The sequence below is a fragment of the Abrus precatorius genome, unplaced genomic scaffold (genome assembly GCF_003935025.1).
Source record: "Abrus precatorius isolate BTA unplaced genomic scaffold, Abrus_2018 Scaffold11, whole genome shotgun sequence".
In the NCBI taxonomy this organism is placed as follows: domain Eukaryota; kingdom Viridiplantae; phylum Streptophyta; class Magnoliopsida; order Fabales; family Fabaceae; genus Abrus; species Abrus precatorius.
The window spans coordinates 20,265,013-20,291,429 of record NW_020874303.1 but is presented as its reverse complement, the minus strand read 5'-3'; the positions used below and the strand labels follow the sequence as shown (position 1 = coordinate 20,291,429).

Below are 26,417 nucleotides of genomic sequence, written 5' to 3'. Positions count from 1 at the left end.
AATGTAAACTGATCTTTTAACATTTAAAAGAACCCTATAGGAGTCGTAGGAGTTAGTTAGTACATTAAGTGCTTGAAAAGGTTAGAAATGCTAGTCTCTCTCACGAGGATTATTGTTTATATCCAGTGAGAATATCTGTTATATAAAAATAAGGATGATAAATATTTAGATTATATAATTATAAATAAATAATCAAAATTAAAGATTATAATATAGAACGATGTGATTCTAATATTTTAGATCTTATTTCTTCTTTTTTATTGTCTCATCTTAAGTATGATGTTTTAAGTATTGATTTTTTTAGACTTTGTAATCGATTTTATTATTTTTGTGCTGTAAGTCACGTTTATAAGAAAAATATTAATTAAAATTATATAATTAAATTAAAAAATTATGTGATTTTTTAAATATTACATGATTTTAAAATTTTAAAAAGATTGTTTTGATATTTTTAAATAAAATGAACATTTTTATTTGATATGTTTTTCAAATATAATTTTTATCCATTGAAATGTTAAATTATAGTTATATATTTTAAATTTTTTATTTAATTTTTATCAAAATAGAAATTTTTATATTTTTTAAACATATATACTAGCATTATATTAATTTTGATGCACATAAATAATGTAATGAATAATTTTAGATTAATTTAAAATTTTGTAAACATATTATATATAATAGCAAAATTTAACTTAATGATTAGTTTTAAAATAAAAACTACATAAAAATTGTTAAATAATATATTATTGATAATTTATATTAAAATAATTTGATTTCTCTTTACAGATATACCTATACAGGAGATATATCTAATGAGAAGAGTCTTTTTATGAAAGGAAGAGACAAATTTGGATCTTGTTAATTTGACTTAATCTTAACTATTTATAATGAGATTTTAATGATCAAAGATTTTTCCTCTCTCTCATGTAAAAAGCCCCTTTCTCATTATATATATATATATATATATATATATATATATATATAGAGAGAGAGAGAGAGAGAGAGAGAGAGAGAGGCCAACAAGAGTAAAAGGAAAGAAGCGGGTTCGTGACTGCCTTTTAAAGGCCATTTTCATTTGTGTGGCGATATTATAATATGAAGTTATACCTCTGCCTTCCAATTGAAGTCGATACGGATCAGTAGAGAATAACAAAAAGGGGTTCTCATTCTCTCATTGCTAAACTTATCTTTTACTTTGCATGTCGCTGTTAATAATATAATCTAAAGCGAGACCCTTTGCTGTCTCGCAGTTGACTCGAAGGGAAGGCACTATCACTTAATTGGTTGATAGCTACTCTACAAGCGTCCCATTCTTATGATATTTTATTTTGGTCATACGATAGGATCAAGTAAATGCACCCTAGGCCTGACCTAACTTTGCAGTTTTTATTTGTTTCATCTGTTACCACACACTCTCACGGAGAGAGATTTAATAACACTAAATTAACTTGCATCACTTTTCAGAAATGTGGCCATATTCCTATCAATATATATATGTACCAAATAAGAAATCAGTTCTATATATTGAAGTATAAGAGCGTACTTAGGATGGCGGTGAACTTAGATGCTTTTATATTACTAATTAATAAGAAAGAGAGATATAAAATTAATATTTTGCATCATTGTACACTCAAAAGTTATTTAAAATTTTAATATCAAGTCTATAAAATTTGACTCATGTAAATTTATTAAAATAAATAAATTTGATTGAGCATTTAATAAGACGAGCTTTAATAATTCATGAATAATTTTCACCATTAACTCTCTAACTTACATCATTCTGCAAGATTTTGTGTTAAGAAAAATATTATAACGTTGGTACTTATTTGCTAGGTAGCTGGAAGCAAACTGTGATAACCAATTATTTAGCACCCCTCTTCTCGATGGGTACTTGCGCAGAGAGCCATGCCACCAAACTACAAGGACTTTGTTTCCGAACTTAATGAAGATGCTTAATTAACAAATATATATGATGATACAGCAAAATCGGCTTTCAGAAATGTATTATATACAAATCAGTACAAAATAATGCCATGCGTGCTGTCAAAAGGAGATTCTTAATGGCTCTGCTGAGGAGAAGTGAAGGCCTGGGCTTGGTCTAAGGCTCACAGAACACTTTGTTGTTAGACGCAAATAACGTAATGAATGGCATAAAATCTCTTGTTACAATAACGTAATGAATATCCTTTTAGGACACTTAAATTCATGATACTCTCTAACGCATAACTCTATGTTGACCATGAATCATGTGTAACTAGTCTCTAATCCTATAAGCTTTCTAAATTCCAAAGGGAAATAGACAGCGAACGAGTCCCAAAACCTCTAAGCTGAACTGCAGAGAGAAGCATGTATTTGAGGGCCAGCGTTGAGATATAGTTATGTCAATTTATATGCGGTCATTCATCATTTTGCATCCAGTATGTGTCTAGGAATAGTAAACAGTTCAAGTAAAATTATGCCGATGCTCACAGGGAGTAAGTAGGAAAACTAAATATATATATATATATATATATATATATATATATATATATGGAGAAATGATCTTATTATAATGGTATAAGTTTAAATACTTTTACATTAAATATCATATTATAACCAGTTAAATATAAGTCAAATAAAAGGTTGGTGTAAAAGTTTTTAGACTTACAATAATGTAAGAAGATCCCATATATATATATATATATATATATATATATATAATTTTAAACTTAATTATACTTTTCATTCTTTTAATGATTTTTTAGTATGTCCAAAGGTGTATACAAAATTAATAATTTTTTATTATAAATAAATTCTTAATATATACCTTTAAACACATGTTAAAAAGACATTTATTATGATAAATATGCATTTTTTATCCCTAGTAATTTTATCAACAATCCACCGAATTCTTTATTTTTTATAATTTCTAAAAGTTAAGGCATTCTATCATTCTGTCATGCAGTTACAAACATAAGTTTATTAACATCTTAACCTATACAACAATGAGTTTAATATATTTTAATCTCTGATATAGAAGATTAAATATAAAATTACATATTTAAATTTAATGTAGAATGAAATCATTAGTGGGTTCCTTAAGATATTTTACTTAATGAAGTTATAAGTTTATTTAATTAATTGGACGACAAACAGGCAGAGGGATCTTTTATAATTAAAAAAATTATAAGATTTGATTGCTAAAAAAATTATTGAGACAAAAATTGAACATAAAACACAATGGAGGGGCAAAACTGTAATTATATATATATATATATATATATATATATATATATATATATATATCAAAATAAGTTAAGATACCATCTCTAGGATTTGAGTAGTTGCTTGTACCTAATAAGACAGAAATTTCGCTCCCTCTCAGTATGTTTGTGTATGGTTTTGTAGGAGATGAAAAGTTGTTGTTGGTTAATGTTAGTTATTATTAACACTGGGATGTCCCACATATAACCAAACTCCTTAACACTCAAAACACATCAGCAGTCACCAATTCAAATATATATACATTATGTATATATCGAATCCACCACAATACAAAACCCCTTTAACTTGATGTCTACTTGGTTCTGTTTATATCCTGTGACTCTGTTGCTTCCTTCTTTCTCCTCCACTCAACAAAACCATAGCTCAAACTCTCATCAACCCATGTTTTTTGAAGCAAATTAGACCCTTACAAACCATACGGATTTGATTAAGTCAAACCGCATCTCATCTACTCAGTTCTTACTTGAGGAGAGGAAACACACTTAAAAGAAGAGTTTTAACTTCACCCAAAGTACTAACATTGTTCTCTTCTGTGGTTTCACTTAGTCATGAGTCATCATGACCTTGTGCACCCCCATAAAGATTATTAAGGCTTCAAATTCTTGAAATTGTCCCCTCACTCCTTCCCTTTCCCCTCTCAGGCTTTTCTTGCTGTTGATGGAGTACTTGAAGGAACAGGAAGGAAAAAGTGTCCATGATTATCGCCGAGTAAATATGGCTAACATGAAAAGTCCTATAAAGGTTCCAGGACCAGTGATAGTGGGTGCTGGTCCGTCAGGGCTAGCTGCAGCAGCATGTCTTAAACAGAAAGGTATTCCAAGCCTAATTCTTGAAAGGGCTAATTGCTTAGCTTCAATGTGGCAACTCAAGACTTATGATCGCTTGTGCCTTCATCTCCCAAAGCAATTTTGTCAACTCCCTCTCATGCCATTCCCACAAAACTTTCCCTCTTATCCAAGCAAACAACAATTCTTGGCCTACTTGAAGGCTTATGCTGATCATTTTGGTATAAAACCGGCTTTAAGAAAGACTGTGGTGAGTGCCAATTTCGATCACAGATGTGGGTATTGGAGGGTGAAGACTCGTGAAGGAGTGAAAAAGGAGGAGAGTGAATATGTTTGCAAATGGCTGATAGTAGCAACTGGGGAGAATGCTGAGGAAGTTGTGCCTCAAATTGAAGGAAAAGATGAGTTTGAAGGGCGTATCTTACACACAAGCTCGTATAAGAGTGGGAGTGTGTTTTGTGGGAAGAATGTTTTGGTGGTTGGATGTGGGAATTCAGGCATGGAGGTTTGTTTGGATCTCTGCAATCATAATGCTCGCCCATCCCTTGTAGTTAGAGATACGGTCAGTATATTTATAACAACAATTATATTAATACACACACCTACACATTATGTTTTTCATTTTTATCTTTCCCTTCTTCTTATTTCATTCACTCCAAAAGTCGAATATATGATTGTCTTTATCTACTTGTAGCCGTATGATTACAATATCATACACTGAAGATCTTCGTATATGATTTTTCCATCACCGGTACTTAGTTGATAATAATATAATTATTGCATTAAAAAGTTGATAATTTCTCCTAAATCTAATTTGAAAAGTTCCGTTTAGTTTAAAAATTGAATAAAATTGATTTTGATAAATTTAAATTTAAGCCGTTCAATACTATCAAAATACATATTTAAATTAATTTAAGTTACATATTTTTATTAAAAAATAAAAATTATTTTTTTAACTTTATAATAAGCAAATTTAAAGATGTTTTTATTCTAATCGGAAGTTATTAAGTGCTTTGAGACTCACTTCAGAATTATAATGTTCACATAATAAATTTTTATAATAATAATTATTTTATTTCTTGTCAACACAATATTCAAATTATCAATTTTTTAAATTTTTACTTTTTTTATCATATTTCTTTTCTTTCACTAAGTGTCAACGTATGGTTTTTATTGCTAATATTGTAGACTAAATAATGATAGGAAACCAGGTTCCGAAGATGTAGACGGTATTAGTTATTTAAAGATGATGACCACGCCTACAGTTTTTATCGTGTATCTTGTTGGTCAAATTAATTTTTAAGCAATGTTATTAATACTAGCTTTTTTTAAGATTACTTTTAAATAACTAAAAATAATAAAACTGTATTATAATTTTATTATACATCTTAAAAATAAATATATTAATAATAAAAATAATAAAATTTATCACTTTAAACACTTTAAAAATAGTTTTGAAGTTTATATTAGTACTTTTCATTTTTTAATAAATATTCTAACGTTCAAATTAGTCTCCTAAGTTACTATGAAGATAAAATATGAACCGCAAACATCATTTTCACTATTGAAGAATTAGTATGCCAGAAGTTGTATCTTTTCGAAAACTAATTTAATTATTTTAATAAAACCTAAATATTTTCTCTGTATAAAGACAACTCTGAATTTTTTTTCAAAAAAAATCTTTTTTTTTGTCACTGTTCTCTTACTTTATTGGAATCCGTTTGCATGCGCAACCATGGTCCCCGGTCAGCATCCCAAAGTCTTTGATAGGATGTTCTTTTTTGTCATAGAACCATTGTCAGTGTTTACGAAATCTCTTGAAGCATGAAGAGACGATGGTCACTTGTCTCATGTCCCTAATTTTCTAGAAAAGGTTCTCAAGCAACTTTAAGGGTTTTTTTCTATTATTATTTTAATAATAATTTTATTTAATTTTTCACTGCAGGTGCATATTTTGCCTCAGCAGATGTTTGGGAAATCCACGTTTGGTTTATCCATGAGCTTACTCAAGTGGTTCCCCGTTCGTCTTGTGGATAAATTTTTACTTCTAATGTCACATCTGATGCTCGGGGACACAGCTCGATTTGGCCTTCATCGTCCCAAAATTGGCCCTCTTGAGCTCAAGAATTTGTACGGCAAAACACCGGTTTTGGATGTTGGGACACTTGCTCTCATAAAAAGTGGAAAAATAAAGGTTAGATTCTTCCTATCCCCTTTCAAATCCAAAATAGTTTTCGCCATGCTATGTTTTCTTGTCATAATCAACCAAAATTGCCTTTTGTAAAAAAATATATTGTTTTATACTTTCCAATATTATATTGTCTCATATTATAGATTTGCCGCGGAATTAAACAAGTAGCACAGCATGTGGTGGAGTTTGTAGATGGAAAAACAGAGAATTTCGATGTCATCATTCTGGCAACTGGTTACAAAAGCAATGTACCCTCTTGGTTGAAGGTGCCTTCTTCAATCTGCTTACTTAATTTGGACCGTAGCTAGTGGGCTTAGTTTTGGCACTAATCTCATCATTGAAATATAACTATCATAGGCATAAAAATTTCAAAAAATAAATTTATACGATAATTTATTTGATTTTTTTAATCACGTCGTCATTCATCTTATTTTATATTTTATTTATAACAAAATTGTATAAAATAATGATATGTCATTAATATATAATGATTGGGGTATTGAAATGATTTTGTCACCAGGGCACCGACATGTTTTGCGAGAAAGATGGGTTTCCGAGGAAAGCTTTTCCAAATGGATGGAAAGGTAAAAATGGACTGTATGCTGTGGGTTTCACAAAACGTGGCCTACTTGGTGCATCTATTGATGCTAAGAGGATTGCGGACGATATTGAACATTGTTGGAAAGCTGCTAAGACCACGTATTTGTAGGAGTTCGCTCGTTCAGGGTTGTTATGACATGGTCCTAAAATTTCTGAGACCATGAATTATAGCAAATTTATCATTCATAAAATTAAAAAAAAATTGATAAACTCGGGGGATGAATTACTTGTAATCTACTAAATGAGTATGGTCAACTAAAAGTTTGAGGTTAGAATTTTATATCATAACCCACAAAATTGTTAATTTATAGTATAGCCCAATCAAATGAAGTTACGGCTCCAAACATGTGTCGTGCCACAAGCCTGCCAATTGTGACCCATTCCTGCAGCAAGCTGCTGCTGAATCAGAACGCAGCCATTGAAGTCTTCATGGAAGATTAGAGAGGCCGTTGTTTGTTTACAATGAGTGCCTAGGTTTCAGAAAGTGGTCTTTTTTCATGGCTTTTCAATTTTGATTGGCTTCTTCCCCCGACTTGTATTGTTCCTCGCTGAAGCTTAATTCAGATGGGATAAATTAAACTTGACTTACTTCAGATGTTATGTTATATATTCCAGCATGTTTGAATGAATTTACAAAAAAAAATATTTGTAGGAGAAAAAAATAATAATAATTTTTTTTTATAAAGTTAAATGTAATTTATCTCTTTAATTTTTAAAAAAGTTAAATAAAAGTATTTTTTAAAAAATAAAAAAGTATAAGTTAAATTTAAGTTTTATATTATTTTTTAAAATAAAGATTTATCTATAAATTTATCTAAACAGACTCTATACATGTTTTATTAAATAAAATTAATTTATGGTAAAAGCACGTGCGAGAATATTTATCATTCTTATTTTGATGCCTGACGTTCCTGTGGTGGGTCTACTTAGATCATGGTTGGTGGATGCTTCCCAAAGGAAGAAAAAAAGGAGAAAGAAAGTGTGCAATTTTGTAGGTAAGTGTGTAATATTGCAGGATGGTCCAAAACAATATTTATGTAGGAAATTGAATTTTCTCATTATGCATATTGTGTCTATTTTTCTCTTGGATTTGTTTAATATATAAAATGATAGCCCCTTTGATGGTGCCATTGATGCAATACCTTGTTCAGATAATGTTCATCTCCCACTTGAGGTTGCAGCAGCCTAAGATGAAGAGAAGGAACTTAATTCTCGAAGAAAAGAGAGAAAAAATAAAACGAAAATAAATATTTAAGTGTAATTCCTATACGCATTACCATTACAATGTATTATTTGTACAATGTATGTTGCCATATCTACCTAGCTAGGTAGTTGAATATTTTGAGAGATAGGGGCTGCTAGCTTGCATTGGTTTTCAACATTTGTTCTTTATAAACCTGATTTATTCCGTGCGACATGTCCATCAATTTAACTTATACTTTTATAAATTATTAATACACGATAATATTAAGCGTTAAGTTTAGTAAAATATTATTCTTAATAAATTATATATTTTTTCATTTTTAATTTATGATCCGTACTAGATAGTCAAAATGGTTGCTCTGTTTCTGACACAAAATTTTAGGTGGTGATTGACGACAATTTTTTTAATCTCAAGTAAAAAAAATCAAAATTCATTAACTACATATTTTGATAATTAATCAAGATAAATTCTTCTTAAATTCTCACGGGATACGTTTTCCCTCTATAAAAGGTTGAGGAAAAAGGCCCTTAATTTGAAGAAAGAAAAATCAAACGGTCTCAAAATAAAAGTTCTTTAGACTACGGAGAGTTATCAGTAAAACTTAAGAATATTTTAATCTTTTAGGGTTTAGGGTTTATAGTTACATTGATTGCATCTCATTGTCGTGTGTCTTTTCCAGTAGAACTGAAAGTCCACAAAATCCTCCCCACCACAGTTTGATCCAACTTAGCCATTGCCAACACCTGTACCGGCTGGATGGATTACTCTAATTAATGACTGACAAATCAAGGTTGAAGATTAAAGTACAGTGCACATGGATGCTGTATACTTAAAACGTTGAATTCAATGATGAAGGGCATTATACTTTAAACCACGTTGGCAATCCAACTTGTAGTGAGAATTTAAGAGGACAAAACAAAGTTTTCGACTTCGATATGAACCAGACTTTACTTAAGTTCGTTTGAATTATTCGTATATTCATTTTTATAAATATAAAAATAAACATTTTAGTTTCTAAAAATTATAAATATAAACTATATTGATCCTTTTTAAAAACTATTATATTGAAGAGAATTACTCATGTGTGTTATACTAAATTTATCTGAGATAAATTTGGATATTTATCTTTTACATATCATGTACATTATACATGCTTATATAGTTGTATGATTAACTCAAGTTAGGGTAGGAATTAGGTTCGAATCATAACATTGTACATGAAATTTGTGTAGAATGGTAATCTACCTTTAATATGACCAACCATTGTTAGGTATTTAATTATAAATTGATTTAATCCCATTCAAATTGTAAAATTCAAAAAGTGAACAAATAAAAAGTGTTTTTCAATGCATCCATATATATATATATATATATATATATATATATATATTAATGCTATAGTAATGTGATACTCAAATTATTAATAAAAATATTTGTTTAATAATATTTTATTTAACTAAAATTTATCAATAAAAGAAAAGAAAATAAAATTATCGATCTTTTCTTTTACTCTTTTTTTTTCTGAGACCAAAGTTATAAAAAAGTTATTAGATTTAATAATTGTAATTGGATAAAAATATGAATTTAAAGCACATGTTATGAATTGATTGTTTTTATTTAGGTACTAATATAATATATTTTATCAAAATTTGCTCGTGTTTTGTATTAAGTGATTGTTAAAATATAAAAAAATTATGCCATAGACAAAATACTTTTATAAATTAATTACCTTAAACTTTTATATTCGGTTAAATAATTATATTTAATATTGATTTAGTTTTTCTAATACAAAATAAATTCCATGTAATAATACATTAAAATGTTAGGATAAGCTTTATTAGTACCAATAAACTTTATTTAAAAAAATTAAATTGTTAGTAAATAATTTAATGGCCTGTACTGATAAATAATGTACTATACTAATGTTTATGTATTAATAGTGTATTTTAGTCATTATATTGATAAAAGTATTTGTTGGTGTAACATGTTATACTGTTAATACAAACTCAAAGTATTTATATTAATAATTTAATTTTTATTAGAAAATATATATGTACGAGTGGAAGTTTATCTAACATCAAAGTGCTGGTAAATGACAATTTTTTTAGTGATTAAAAGATATCCAATATTAGAATTTGATTATAATACACTGATAATTTAAAAAAATTTATACTATAATTAGGTTATAGATTGTAATACTAATAAAATTTATTAATTTTTATAACAATTAAATTAATATTTATAATATCTATAATATATTGCAATTGTCTGATATTATAAAATATGTTACACTAATAATATTTTAAATTTTTTTAATACTATTATTAATATATTTTAGGTAATTAATTCCCATACACCATATGAATATGAAATGTTGGCAGAAAAGAGATAAAACTCAATTGACCTGGATTCCATGGATAATGACAAATACAGTAAACGGAGGGGGTTGATTCGGGTTTTAAGATTCAATATTGGTGTGTTTTATTCCAATTCGTGAACACATAATAATCGCTCTATATACGAAGAGTTGATGACAAATATGCATTAGTGTGTCAATGTTTTGAACTGTGGTCCATAATCATAATTATAAGCATGCAATTAAAGTTTTTATAAAGAATAATGACATAAAGAAGAATACACTCTCGCTTTCACTTAAAAAAAATATTAATAATGACATGATTGCAATCACGATTAATTATAATAAATGAGTTTAAACATGTTTAACTTTTATATTTTCAATTTTTAATTACTAATAAAAATAAATATTTTTTATATTTTTAAAATAATAAATACATGTCTTTCTTTATTAATTCCCATTTTACAAGCTAGTAAAGGAAATATTAAAAAGATATAAAAACTTAATTTGATTATACCTACAATTTAAAGTAAAACAAAACCTGGATACAGAACTAAAAATATTTGTATAATTATTCTTTCATTAGAAATCCTACATTAATAATTTACATAATAAAATTAATATTATAAATTGCAGACATTATCAAAATTAATATTCTTTAAAACATTACCAGTGACCACTACTGCTCTTCCATATCCCAAGTTTCAAACATGCAGATAGAGTATCAGCATCAAGGGTTTCCTTCTTGATCTGATGGTATATATATATAGCATTCAGGTGAGGACCAGTTGAAGTGTGCCCTCCCTGCCAAGTACTATTTATTGCCTCACTCGTGATATTTCAAAATCACATCCTTAATATAATTACATCCCCTTAATTCCTCTTACGCCCACTTCGGCGTGATCTTCTGTTCTTCTTTAGACCTTGCGCTACCATTATCCATCCCTTCTATTATAAAAAAGGAATATCATAGGCATTTAATGAAAAACTTCAAGATAATATATACGAAATTTGTCCTCTTTTTAAATTCGAGAGTATACGTACCACTAACATTTCTTTTGTTTCCTTACGTAATATATACAGATTTCCACTAAGATATTTATATTACCATAGTTTCGTTTTTTCTCCCTCTTTTCCCAAAGATGTATTACTTTAATGCTTCGATAACAGTCTTTGATGCATACAGGCTGATGGAGATCATTTGGATTACATCTTGGTCATGGATAAGAGCAAAATATGACGGTTCTATGCTTTAAAAACCCTTGGTTATTCTTGAATCATTCGTCATCCTTTTGATTTTAAAAGTTGCATGTAATGATGCAAAAGGGTTAAGTGGGTTTAGTTTTATATATTTTTTTAATTTAAAAAATTATTATAAATGACAAATCGTAAATATAACTGTACTAAACGAAGAACTTTTGTCTATAATAATTTTACTCAATTCAAACATGATTAATTCTAATAAAAAAATACTTACGGCATAAGAAAAACATAATTCTATCTAAGTTTAAATAAATGCAATATATTTAAATTGTCATGATAAATTTTTTAATATTATAAAAAATAGTTAAAATAAATTAGAATGTAAGAAAGTTAAATTATAAAGCAAAAATAATCGTATTATACATATGTCAATGTCCTACACAAATTAATGTAATACGAATATGTCACCAATTTTAAAATATCTCTGCCCAAAACAAAATCCACTCAAATGAACTTGTGAATCATAATAAAGAGATATCTCATGAAAGTCTGGGGGAGAAGTTTGTCATGAATAGACTTATTATTTTTCTTCTCTTGATTTTTTTTTTCTTTTTTTATCTATTTATTGATACACGAGATCTACTTCGTTAATTTCCGTTGGAGTAAACTACCATTCTGGTTTAGTGCTAAGAGATACAGGATTACCGTCACTTTAATTAATTATTAAAAATAACGTTAATTTAGCCTGTAAAATATAGCAAAATACATCAATTCAAATTTTTTAAGAAGTTAATAGCAAATTATTTGTTAAATATTAACATACAAGCACTGACTAAATAATTTCGATCACCCGTACAACTTAAAACAATAAGCTTGGTATGTACCTTGAGTCTTGATTTTTGAAAATGCTAAATAGTGTTATCAAAATATTCTAAATAATCGAGGCAGATAAAAATTACTCTTTTAAACATTTAATTCTAATTGTAGATTTAAAATCGAAAACACGTATTAAATTAAAATAACTCCATACTATCTAATTCATAAATTTGATGGTAATCAGAACAAGCTTGGCAACTGCAATACTCTCATTCATCATTTGATAAAGAGAATCACGATTCACGAACTGCATACTGAACCTTTATAAGATAGGATAAAAGAAAAAAGGGCTACGCGTGACAATTATGTTAGACTACATATTTATTCAGTTTCTTCGAGAACAAATTTATTTTAGGTCGGTATTTGTTATATTCATTCAGTCGAATCCCTCTATTATTGGCATTAAAATCAAAAGAACCCTATTCTTTATATTAATACCTTTATAGAACAGATATATCTAATTTTTGCGGCAGCTTGATTGCATCTGGTACAGTGGATTAAAGTGACAGCTAATCTTGAAACTAATACCATGAGATTTCTTATAAATAAATGGATATATCTAGTAATTATTATGAAGTAGCATTAACGAAATACACAGCTAAGAAGATTATATCAAATTTGATATCAGCCGGTAGCATATTATTCCAAGAACTATGACAGTGAAGTGATTGTGATTTTGATTAAGGAAGGACGGTGGAAGCATGAGAACAAACGCGGATGATTATACAATGTGAAGTACTTTTAGGTCAAAGCACTTTTAGACTGACGTTGAAAGTCCAAAGTTTAAAAAAAAAAAAAAACACAAACAAACGACAAAATGTAGAGATCCTGTATTTAGTTTATGTTAATAAAGAAAAAGTATTTCTTTTCTTTTACAATTAAGTTTAGTACGATGAGACTATTTAATAAAAACTATGATTTTAAAACTTGAACTGAATCAATTAATTCAAATGATTGAATCGAAATAGATCAGGTGATTGATTCAAAATACTCAAAAAATTGATCGAAAATCAGACTAAATCCGTCAAAATTAGCTATGAATTTGTATTAGAAAATTAGTTCAATTTTTTTTTTAAAAAATATTGTTTCTTTCTAAAAATATTCTTAAGAAATTTAAATGCTAAAATAATTATAAAAAAAAGAAGATAAAAGCTCCTATATAAGATGTGTGTATGAATTGTTATTTACCATTTGTTATAATTTTTTAATCTAATAACATATACAATATAATTTTTTTATTTTAACTTGAAAATTTACTTAACTTATTTATTTTAAAATTGAATTATCAAATACAAGAGTTATTTAATAATATAAAAAATTAGTGTAACTTATATTGATATATTTTGATTTTTTTAAAAGCATATATAGATAATAATAAAAAAGTAAAAAAACTCTATTACTGGGTACCGGTGGCACAAATAATGAATCGGTTAAGAAGTTAGTTGCAGTATCTGATTATATCAATTATGCATTACTCGTAATTAGTGCATACTTTCAAGGTATATTATTTAATTATTTAACAAGGATAAATTAAAATATGGTAAAATATGTTTTATATCATTTCATCAATATGATAAATAAAGTTTGTAGTTGGGTGCAATACGAGCCCCAACTGTGAACTAGGTGTAAGGATATGGCGTAGGAGTTAGGACAGTACATCTAGAATACTACAAATGGTCCAGATGGCACGTGATACCACAGGAAAATAAACCACGACTAAGCTTTCCTAATCTTCAGTGCCAGTCTACGCATGGTTCTCATATGCTCATCAATCTGGACCATGCATTTCTATTAAGTGTATTTAGTGCCATTAATATTCGTGGTCCAAAAAGATTTATTATAATAACCGTATAATTGGGTATTCTATATCTTTCTTCAGGACCATTTGCCATTAGTTTACTGGCATTGAGGGTGACTTTTGGGGGCTAATTACACTCACTGTTACTTCTTTGCCTAGCTACCTACCTAATTATTTCGCGGACGATAAGGGAAACGCTTGAGCTTAAGTAATGAAGAATCTGACCTTACCTCATGGAGGATATATAGAACCTTAATGTAACCCTTATTCGTTGCAAAATCCAATGTCTTGTTTATAATCTTATTAACTTTTGTATTTCTAGCACGTTTTTAGTTAGTCTTTTCATCCACGCACAAAAAAACACAAGTTTATAAACTTCATGCTTTATATGTATAGAAGGAAAAAGAAAGAAATGGAAATCAAACATGAGTAGTGATATTTTTCTTTAGGTGAAGAGAAAGTGAAAATAAAAAGCTTTCAAAAATTAAAAAAAATAAAAAGAATTTTGTCTTGTTATTTTTTCTTCAATTTAATATTTTTTTTCCTTCTTACTTTTCTCCCACTCTACCAAACAGAGGCTAAAAGTTTGGATAAAGTAAAGATCACTAGCCACTGCACAAAAATGGTAAGATGAAGGGTCCATATATGAAAGAAATTGCCCATCTGAAATTTAGTGTGCATGATTATGTACAAGACCAAGAAAGTGAGAGATGAGTGTCGACAGCGGATTACAAGTCGAATTCCGACACCTAGCAATACGGAGAATGAGAAGCTTTGGGACGAAAGGTTACTTTCATGGATGTGACATACAATGATTGTTTCTTTTGGGATAGAGGTGTGGCGGCTTAAGTAACTATAGACATAAGCATTGTTAATTCTCGTAGCTATAACTAGACCCTAAAACTGGGTTGTTCCAAATCTAGGAAAGGATGTCCAATTTCATCCACAATTACAAAAGCAAAATAATATTGAAAATTAATGATGCGGTCCTAGTTAGATGAAGAGATATTTGCAGATTCTATGCATACATAAAAATGCCAAACAACTCAATGGAGCAGAAGGTTGGCATGGAAACGATCTTTGTTTGTGCTCAACTTTATTACGTTTGAAAAGGGCAAGTCATGCAGGCTCAAGTGCGGGCAAGCGTGAGCATGACCATAAGCATGACGAGTCATCAAGCATTAGTGAGGGGAAAGGAACGAAGACAACAGAAGAAAGGATTATATATTATCATACGGAGCACTGATGTTTTGCAAACAGCTTAGTCACAGGCTCCTAAGAATTAAAGTTTTTTTTATTATTTAAATTTAAATTATCATATATTCACGTCTATTTTAATATTATTAATTGTAATTTCTGTATATATATATATTTCAATATACTTTTCAACGTATACTTAACATATGTATGATTCAACATTTTTATAAAATTAAATTTGCGTCTATCATGAACGCTACAAAGAGTAACTATAACTGTAACTATAAGTAAGAAAGTATCACTAAATATACAATTAATTAATTAGGTGATGCATGTACAAGATCCACACATCTTATGCTTGTTTAAGCATGAATCTGAGTGTATATCATGAAAATGATACCATTTATTATCTAATTTAAGTGAATTTTTAATGTATATCAAATTAAACACATTTTATGCCTAAGCAAGAATTAATTTTGGAATTTTGTAAAAACTGATCAAGTTAATGGTAATGAGACATCCTTGTTCTCTTGTTTGATTTTAACTTTTACCACGTGACTCACATTGAGCTTATTTTGGTAAGTAAGAAAACTTCCTACAACTTTTACGAAGTACGTATATACAAGACAACTTCCCACGTGAGTCACATTGAGCTCATGCGTTCACAGCATGAGAAATTAAACGCAAGGCAATAAACAAAACTGGTTAAGACAAACTATAGCACCCTTGTACGGCAGAAGTGAGTCCATTTATTTATTTTACTAAGTTTATCATTGACTTAATATGAAAGCTTAAAGCATGCTACGTGCTAAAATGATGAACACGTGTGAAGGAGAACATATAGAAATGTTATCATATTATAAAGAATGATAACTCAAATTATAATATAAAAGTAAATAATTTATTTATTCCCTAACTTCCTCAGTTGTTTTTTTTATAAATTATTAATCTTTAAATCAATTTGTTGACTTGATAATGGTTGCATTAGTAAAGTGGTACTTTAGCAATCCAATATTTGTGAGAAGGATGTTGTATCCGATGCTTTATTATTTTGCGATTTGGTGTACTTGCCAAATATATAAACTCGAGGATCTCTCTCTTGAGGAGGGTGATGGTAGGTTTACTTGGACCACCAATTGCAACTTGTAATGCTCAATCATTTATACCGATCTTCTCTCCACGTGTTCTTGATCCAAGCAAAGATGTTGGACTTAGTTTCCACTTTGGTGAAACCTCTCTTTCTGTCTACCTCACCTAGAAGGACCCTTCAATTGTTATTGTCACTCCTCACACTGATACAAAATTACATATAAGCAACTCCACCAGGACAAACCAAACTTGCTACTGCAGAGAGCAGGCAAATCAGTGCCTGATTCTCCAAATAAGATCTAATCAACAATCAATATTTTCAGTTTGTAATTTTATATAAATCTTTTAAAATAAAAATAAATGTCAGTTTGTAATTTAAAATAAAAAATACTAAAACCAATTTGTAATAGATTTTATCGACAAGAATAAAGCTAACATTCGAGAATGGGGTTAAACTACAGAGTCGACCCATCGGACATTCAATATCGACAACCCTACAATATTATGTACCTTAGATTGTGTCTTAAATTTCTCATCATTTTATTCTGATTGCTTTGTTGTAAGAAAGAAAGGTAGCTAGCTGGCTAGAGAAAACTGTTCAATTAATGAATGGAAAACTGTTCATTATTTTATATATTTAAAATTTTAGTACCGTGTGTAGTAGGAACAAGACAATTTGACAGAGAGGGTAATTAGATTGTATCTACAAGCTAGTAGAACAATAATATTCCTAAAAAGATGCGCCTTTATTCACTGATAACTCTTCCATTTTACCATAACAGACTATTTGAGAGAGACGGCACTCACAGCAGTGAAAGCAAGGCCACCTTGTTTCCTTACTGCAGCCTGAAAGGGGAGACTCCAACTCAGTGAAGTCCAAGTGACATTGATCCCATCGATCCCTATTCTTGGGATATCAATGGATGCTGGTGGACTTCTAATACACTCGTAAATTTAGTCATTAAACTTGATAAAATAGACTAAATAAGTTATATAAATAAATTTATTAAATAGTGTTTAGTTAAACTATGTGTTGAATGTCCTAAATCATCAATGGTGTTGGGTATTTCACTTGGATTCCTGACTTGGGTTTCCTTTCATTTCTTGATCCGAATGTGGAAGATGGAATGGGATCCACCATACAGAGTGTTGTACTTAAAAGTCATCGTTTCTCAGAGTGCATTCTTTTTCCTTTTATTCATGGCAATTGAACCATGTGAACATATCCAAAGCACATGCGTTGCTTCTGCGATATTTATTAACATCATGGCCCAAGGACGAAAATGGGTTCCCGCAGTACAACAATTCAAAATCATCTCTACACTTGAAGAGGGAGAATAGGCTTTAATCAATAGAGGGACTTGAAGCCAATAATAAAATGATAAATGTTATTTTAACATCCAAAATAGTGTCGACACTGGAAACTCAATATATTTGGGTGTTAAAATATTTGTTTTAAATTATTTTATATATAAAACTATTTAAATAATACTAATACAGTAAAAGATATTATAAAATAATTTTAAAAACATATTTTAACACTCAAATATTTTGGTGTCTACTGTAAACACCTATTTTCAGTGTTAAAATAGCATTGTTCATAATAAAATGCCACATACAAGATTTATTACATAAACAAGCATTTTCAAACTCAAGTAAAGTGTACATTAATTTTTTTTCATCTAAAATTATATACAACGACATTTACAATAAGTATTGAAATCAAAATTTATATGAAATATTAAAAACTCGTAATCTCCAATTAGAATGGTATAATATTTTAAAAAATAATTATAAAAACACATATCATGCTTGCTCAAAATATATACAAAATAAAAACATAAAAGAAGCAAACTAAATATTTTTTACTTATTTTTTGTTCTCAAAAGTAAAGCTTCGTGCAGCTAGAAAAAATAAATATCTTCTTTTGCTATTATAACCATATTTGAGCGGACTAGTAGAACAAGTCATTAAAAGTATTGTGGATAGTCTTAGCAATTTGAAGGAGAGGACGTGATGTTGGTTCACTTCAAGTGGGAGATAAATAAATAAATAAATTGAAAGAAACGATAAAAATGAAGATGAAAAAAGAAAAAGAAAAAAAAAGAGTAGAAGAAAATTTTCACCAAAGAGAATAAAAAGCTCAACAATAATGAAAAGAAAAAATTCCACTAAAAAGGAGAAGATTTTCTTGAGAAAAGAGGAAACTGCTGTTGATAAAATGCATGGCTTTATCGATAATACTTTTTGGGGAATACCATTAAATGCACGTGGGCTTTATATGGATATTGTGTTCATGGGCCAGCATTCCACCAAACAATAGAAAATGTAGCACGCATGTTGCCCAAACAAAAAGGAGGGACTGTAGCATGCACTAACTTATTTTATTTTAATTTTTTTTTCATTTTGGGCTTGGAGATTTTATTAATCAGATTCTCTTATGCTTTTGGGCCTGTAAATCCTTTTCCGTTCTGATCGACAGCAAAATACTGAGAGACTTGAGAGTTCAGGGGTAGAAAGTGGAGCTACAGTAGATCCCTTTCTATACTTATCATATTTTTTGTTCTTTTTATCTTTCGTTTCCTTCCTATCTTCTCTTCTATTTTGAAGTATTTGGGTGTAAAAGAATTCTTTTTTTTTTTACAACAGGGGATTATACAACTTGCTGCCAATATGTTTTGATTTAAAAACCGGACATATTTATTGTCAGGGAAAGGAATGCAAAAGCAAAAAGCCTTATCCCTTTCCTCGAAGGGACTCAAATGCTTTCCATTTCCGCAGATTGAGCTAATAAAAGTCTTCGTCATTATTTCACCTTTATATCTCAGAACGAACCATCCACAAAAAAGAATCTTGAAATATATCTTTATTTCCTTTAGTAACTCGGCAATTATTCAAATAAAATGCCTTCTGATTTTTCATACCTGAGTGCATGTCAAATTGTTCGATCCATTGATGATTGATCAATCAAATAATTGTACAAAATAAATTTAACTTTTAGAAACACGAAGCAGCCATTACCATTCATGAACAACACAGGGCTAATTAATTAAATAAACAATGAGAATAATCTAAAGAAACATTAAATGATAGAGTAATTAAGAAGGCAATTAGCCTAGCTAGGACCTCACTGATCTCAGCTTCAGCCTAGAGTTCACACTAAGAGTACGAGGTGTAGTAACAGGCCTAGCAGAATCACCAAAGAACTCTGAGTAAATTTCCATTAAGAATTTATCCACAATTTCAAGATAAACCGGGCAAGAGAGTCGAGAATAATAATGAAGAACCTCTTCAATGTCGAGTACATAATCTACATTGTTCATGTCCAACGTCTCCAATTCTCTCAGCTTCTTTTGCACCATACAATTCCCATTTTCTTTTGTTCTCATTGAAGTCAATGATGAATCTTGCTGTTTTCCCCTTTGATGGGTTAAGCTCCTCTTATTCTTTTGCTTGTCACATTCCTCTCTTTTCTTCATCTGATCCTTTGCATTGTTCAAGCTAATGAAACTTCCATTATGTTGCTCCTCCTCGTTTTGCTTTGCTGGTGATGGCAACACACTTTTCTTCTTGTTTCTTCGCTTTCCCCTCTCTTTTCCTGAATCCCATTGCTGGGTGAAGTCACTGTAGAACTTCTCCAACTCCTTATAACATGGGTTATTGTGCACGTCCATGACACTAGCCGCAGCCACAGAATAAGAGAAATGATTGTGTTGAGGTGTTTTGGGAAGCTTTTGGTAACGTGGAGAGAAGCAAGACTTGAAGTTGTCAACAGTCTTTTGCAAGAACTTCATGGTGTTGGAAATGGAGCTCGGTAGCAGCATTGGTGATGACAATGATAGTGCTGATTTTCCTGCGTAAATGTTGTGTACTTTGGTGCAGATGAGGGACACAACAGAATGTAGTAACTGTGTAAATGCGTGTGTTTTTGAGGTTGTTGTTGTTGGATATGAATGATCTGAGTGAAGATTTCTTTATACAGATGACAAAAGAAGAGGAGCCATGAAAGATTCTTTAGCTTTTCCTTTTGAATGATCAATGGAATTCCCTTTTCTGTCATTGGCTTCCTTTGCTTTATTGTTCTCTTTTGTCTTGACACGCTCCTTTGTTACCCTCGTTTACTTTCTGCTTCCTAAAGGGACCCCACAACCTCCAAAACCCAAAATTGGCTTCTCACTCGTATTTGACTAAGTGGGATATAGTGACTCGTTTGTTCCCACTACAAATAACTTTTTTTGAGTTTCTTCGTTGCTTTTGCTTTTGATGGTGGAGTTGGTCTGTAACCTCTTTTGATAGAATGAAAGGAGCGGGTGGTTGCTGAATTGTGTCTCTCTTCGACAATTCTGTTCTATATTTAATCAAAGCTTTTCTCCTGATCACTCATCACGTTCATGATTGATCGGCCAAAATCACTGTGCTGCAAAGTTTAGTTAAAAACTAGTCAATACTTTAACAGGTTATTGTTGCATTAGTTTAAATACATGATAATTAAAGACGTTAAAAAATTTCAATTTCTCTATTTAAACCACTAAAAAATTAGTATTGATGATCATTATTATAACCCATATATAAAAAGAATATCCAAAGATATGCTATTTTATCAGTACAACCAACATATATTTGAATTCAGATTACCTCTAGTTTTGGTGAAAACTACAGGCTACAGTTTCTCACTCGCTTAAGCGAATTTGGCAAAAAGTAATTTTGGTTTAAGTTAAAAAAAATTTACTTAAGCAAATTTAGCTTAAGCCAAAAAGAGTAAAGAAGAAGAGAGAAAGAGAAATCGGGACGAGAGCATAAGGAAGAGAGAGAGCGAGAAAAGATTAACAGAGAGAAGAAAAAATGACTAAATGAAGAGAGAAGAAGAGGGGAATGAGTGGAGGTGAAAGAGAGGAGAGCTAGATGAAGAGAGAGAAAAAAGACTGAAAGAAGAAGTGATGAGAAAGCTGAAAAAAAAAAAGGAACTGAGTCAGAAGGAAAAAAGAAAAAAAAGAAGAGGAGGAGGAGGGCTGAGTGAGTGAGTGAAAGAGAGTAAGCCAAAAAAACGAGAGATAAAAAAATATCTTTTTCTTTCAGCTTATTTTTATTTAAGCTAATCTAAATTCTTTTAAACAAAAATAGAACTATAGGAGATCTATTTTTTATATATTTTTTTTTTGTCAAAAATTTAATACAAATACAAGAATGAAAAGACTTAAATAAGCTAATCATAAATTTCTAACTCCAATTATCCACTTAGTTATCTTAAATAAAAATATATCGAGAAATTTCGAATTAAAAAATAGCACCTATCACCTAGGCCCTTCCAAATCAGAAAAATTAGGGTGTCCATTGCTCGTAAGAAACACTCCTCAGTACATACAATTACCCTTTGTTAGGCATAAGTTTAATCCGCAGAAATCATGAGAAGCTATGAAACCCATGGCATGTTATTTTGTTGCAGGGTTAATTTTGTGTTTTTATTTTTCTTTGATTTAACATTTTATATATAAGAATTAAGAAAATGATTGATATAATAAATTTTTTAAAATATTATTATTTAACTTTCGACTATACCTTTTATTTATTATGTTATCTATGTTCTTATTTATCTATTCAAAGAAAGAGAGAGAAATTACACACATTAAAATTTTTTTAATCATTTTATTAAAATTATTTAATATATTTATTAATTTCTCTTTTATAAATATGTCTATTTTTATGCTTAATTAAATAAATTAAATAGTACAAATACTTTATATAAATAAAAAATATATTAATGAAACACAGTATTTAATATTGTCTTAAGCTTTTACATAAACACATAAATAAAAATGCTTTTTTCTTTGATTTGATAATTGAAAATAAAGGTAATATTAATTAATATTTTGCTTAACTATAATCCTTTACTAAATAAATATTAATTTTGTAAAGTAATAAAGATGAATAAAATGTAAAATAAAAATAAAAACAAAAAGAATACTTAGCATATTTTTTTATTACAATTTTTAATGTGTTTAAAAATACTTGTTAAGAAATTAAAAGCAAATGTTTTATCATGTATCCTTGAATATATATTAAAATAAATTCTTTATAAGCATAAATACTTATGTCACTTACAAGAGACATCTTTATATATTATGATAAGGTATGGAATTTCTTTTAGTAAATGTTCTCATTAATTAATAAAAAAATGAATTACTTGCTTATGTGTTAATGTAAATGATAAGTTTTTACTCAGTTTTGTTATGCCTTTTATAACCGTCATTGAAAAATAAATGTATTAGTTGTCCTCTCTAATTTCTATTCATAGCTATCTATGCGCGTTGTCCTGCAGAAGTTGAAGCCTCAAAACTTTTCTCTGTCAAGCTAATATACGTATCCGTTGCAGTGCAGTACATATATCTTTCAGATTATTTAGATATGATCAGTGGGTTATTTTAATTAATCTGTGTTTAGATATTTAATTATGAAGTGAACGGAATAAAATCACATAAAATGTAGAATTAAATAAAATAAAATTACGAATATACTATTTAATAATAATAATAAGACTTATTACATTTACTATTCTATTTTATTATGTTTCAAATAATCTAAATAGGATGACCTGGAGTGGAGGATACTGAAGTATATAAAAAAAATCTACTTGCAATTCTCAAAGCAACTCAAACATGAGGCCCTAATAATTTTCGGCAGACATGTTAGTATCAACTTTCTCTTGTTAGTATGAAAAGACAAATAGAAATAATAGAGGATATTATAAATGCACGAAATCCAATCTTTCTTGTTAATATCGTAGAAACAACATCAAACAAACAGTGAATACAAAGATAACTGTGTATATGTATGTGGGCACTCGAAATTTGCCTTGAATAGGTTGTAATTTTTTGATTGGTTGCACGTTCAGTTTGTATTTATATAAGAATATTTAGTCTTGGTGATGAATGGAAAATGGCAGTGGATATCTTTTTCTCTAATCTCTAGAGGTTGGAACTCATCTGCGTTCGAGAAAATAAAGATGAGAATGTTAATTAACAGTTTATGAATGAATATTCATGCTTTAATCCTTTTATAATTTATGGTGGTAGAACTTACGACAGTGTAAGACATTAGATCAGAATTAAATCTTGTGTTTACACAGGTAAAAACCCCTTCGCACGTAACAGCATAAAATGGGTGCAGAGGCAATTACTTGTTGAAGCCAAAGACAGTGTGTGTCTTTTGGTCACATCCCATTTGTCATTTTGTTTGAGAGTAAATGTACGTATAGAACGCTGTCTGAGCAATTTTCTTTTTTAATGTTTTTTCTGCCTTACACAGGGAGGCACGCTTGAGGAGCGAAATACGGTGAATGGAGAGTGGGGAAGTGACAGCCCTCAGAACTTCAAATTTTTAAACTTCTCTTATTTTTCATTTTCATACATATAAATATATATATATATATATATATATATATTTTAAATTCCTTGAAAATTATGTTTCACCCCAAAAGTCCCTTTTGGCTACCACCTTTACAGCTTGCTATTTGGTACTCATTGCTTTGAAGATTGCTCAATTGTATCAACATTACACGAGTACAGCACTGATTGCAGAGCCTCTAGCCCTCTACGCTTCAAAAAATGAGGGACCACATCGTATTTTACCAATGAAATTTAAACTTTTTTTTTTAAAATAGTCATTACAAATATTTTGCAAAAGAGTCAAAATTTCATGCCAATTGTGTTAATTTTATAACCAACACTATTCTACTAAATCATGAGTAATAAATAACTTAGTATATAGTACGTGTTTTAAAACTAAGCATATATTGCAACTAGCTTACATCAACAAAATTCAATCATTTGGCATTATTGTATTGATAATATAATTCAAACAAACTATCAAAAGTTCAAAACCTATGAATTGCAAGAAACAAAGACACCGCTAAGTCATCTAACATCCCTTGAGGCAACAAGCGGGAGCTGAGAACCAAGGAAGATAGGAAACTTTTTGAAATTGATGATATCCTAAAAAAAATTTGATCACTGTCTAGTTAACAGCATGTTATGGACTATTTTTTGTTTTCTTAAGTGAGCATGTGTTAAGGTGTTATAGGCGGATAACTCAAGAAAAGATAAATTTAAAATGTGAAAATTTGTTTTTGAACAAATTGAAAATATTGTTCTAATACAGACGATTTAAACTAGTAATTAACAGCATTTTATATAAGACAATGACAATCCTGAAGGTAGCCCAAAGGCAACATTAGGGATTAAACGACAAAGAGCATAGAAAGAGGTAGGACAGCCCAATTATGTAGTGATGAGGCCCATGGTCAGAAACCGACACCCAATGCAGCTAATTAATTGGCCCTTTTTACGGCCAAAAATTAATTGCACATATTTGGTTGTGTGCATTGACAAGGAGATTTGGGGCTCAAGAACCCAAAAAATGCGATCATTAATGGGAGTGGCAACCAAACCAAGACATAATGGATTCACCACTAGCAGACATTCTTTAATCAGCTTTCCATTTGAGGCAAATGGACATGCACCCCTATGCCCATTGCTGTTTAATCTGTCACCAAAATGAATGTGACATCCTAGATTGCCACAAAACAAATAAAAACGTTGCTCCCACTCTGCTTATAAGATGGAAAGAAAACAAAACAAATCATCTCTTGCTCTTTTCTTTTTGTTTTGTTTTCTCTCGTGTGTGATATGTTACATAGCTATCATAGCTCGGACACATCAGGGTAATTGGGTAATGATACCATTAAGTAGAGTAGGTATGCAGTCCCCACAACTAATCGAAAGATAGAAACGTTTTGGTTTTATATTCTTTCTGCAAACCCTCGTAACAGTTTTCCCCCAGACTTTCTCATTCCACGGTGCCTTCTCTTTCATTTCAGTTTTTAAGCAGCACCCATTCTTTTGACACCGACGTTACGCCCCCAATTTGATCTTTCAGCTTCAAATCGCAGTATAATGGAATGGCATGTGTACGTATCCACCCTCTGACAAACACATGACTAATCCTTTCTCTTTCTTCTATATTTTTTATTCTTTTTCTAAATATTTTAAAACTGATGTCGCCAAGGAAATTTAATTATTTTACATTTCTATATATCTATATTTCAATTCTAATTTTTGTTACCCTTGCTTTCCATTAGTTTGTTGAAGCTGCAGTCTATAGTCCCATCAGGACCCAAACGTATCTTTGCTTGTCATTGATATATGTACATGAACAGTCCTAGATACTTCCTTGTGACAATTATTTTAAGATCTCTGAATTTTCAAGTATACACTGAAGACGAACGACATGATCTCCGTCTGTGACAAAGTTTGATGTTAAGGGTGTGTATGTGTGTGTTTGTTCTGTCCCTTCTTTCTTGCTCAAAGATATAATGAACACTGATTGATGGACATGAATTTGGTCGATAATACGAACTAAACATGTTTATACCAAATAATTATATATTTTGTCTCTTTTGTGTGCCAACCACGTACAAAAACAACAAAGTAGTTGTTCCCCTTTTTCTAATTAAGTTTGGATGCCTGTTTTAATTGATTTTCAAAATTATATTGTCCCCAGCATGGTCATAGTCTTATTACTAAATTATTGAACAAATGTTTTTTTTTGTGTGTGTGTGTGACCAAACAGATACCCATTTGAAAACAATTCAATCAATTGTTTTCGCGGCTACTGGCTAATAATTGTTCATATTAGCCCTTGAGCAACTCATTAAGAAAGAGACAAATAAAATTGTTGTTCAGCCATGTATGCATCTTGATCTCCAACTTGATAACTCTTAATTGAAAGGGATGAGTTCAAATAAGAGATGCAAACAGAGAAATATTTGCATCATGTGAAACCTCTTTTGTCTCTGG

The 26,417-nt window shown here is 29.8% G+C and overlaps 2 protein-coding genes across 2 annotated transcripts; one reads left to right on the top strand and one right to left on the bottom strand.

Annotated features, from left to right (window-relative positions):
• The first annotated feature begins 3,924 nt into the window (after positions 1–3,924).
• LOC113855788 (indole-3-pyruvate monooxygenase YUCCA2-like) lies at positions 3,925–6,952 on the top strand. The gene is made up of 4 exons (XM_027487420.1): positions 3,925–4,614; positions 5,998–6,246; positions 6,387–6,509; positions 6,764–6,952. The coding sequence occupies exons 1-4, from the start codon at positions 3,925–3,927 to the stop codon at positions 6,950–6,952; spliced, it is 1,251 nt and encodes a 416-aa protein (XP_027343221.1).
• Positions 6,953–19,685: 12,733 nt separating this feature from the next.
• Positions 19,686–20,433, bottom strand: LOC113855787. Its single transcript, XM_027487419.1, has one exon. The coding sequence runs from the start codon at positions 20,388–20,390 to the stop codon at positions 19,686–19,688; it is 705 nt and encodes a 234-aa protein (XP_027343220.1). The 5' UTR covers positions 20,391–20,433.
• Positions 20,434–26,417: the final 5,984 nt, after the last annotated feature.

Coding starts and splice junctions, on each gene's coding strand:
- LOC113855788 (XM_027487420.1), top strand. CDS start 3,925: ATGGAGTACTTGAAGGAACAGGAAGGAAAAAGTGTCCATGATTATCGC. Junction 4,615..5,997: donor CCCTTGTAGTTAGAGATACG/GTCAGTATATTT, acceptor TTTTCACTGCAG/GTGCATATTTTGCCTCAGCA. Junction 6,247..6,386: donor TAAAAAGTGGAAAAATAAAG/GTTAGATTCTTC, acceptor CTCATATTATAG/ATTTGCCGCGGAATTAAACA.
- LOC113855787 (XM_027487419.1), bottom strand. CDS start 20,390: ATGCTGCTACCGAGCTCCATTTCCAACACCATGAAGTTCTTGCAAAAG.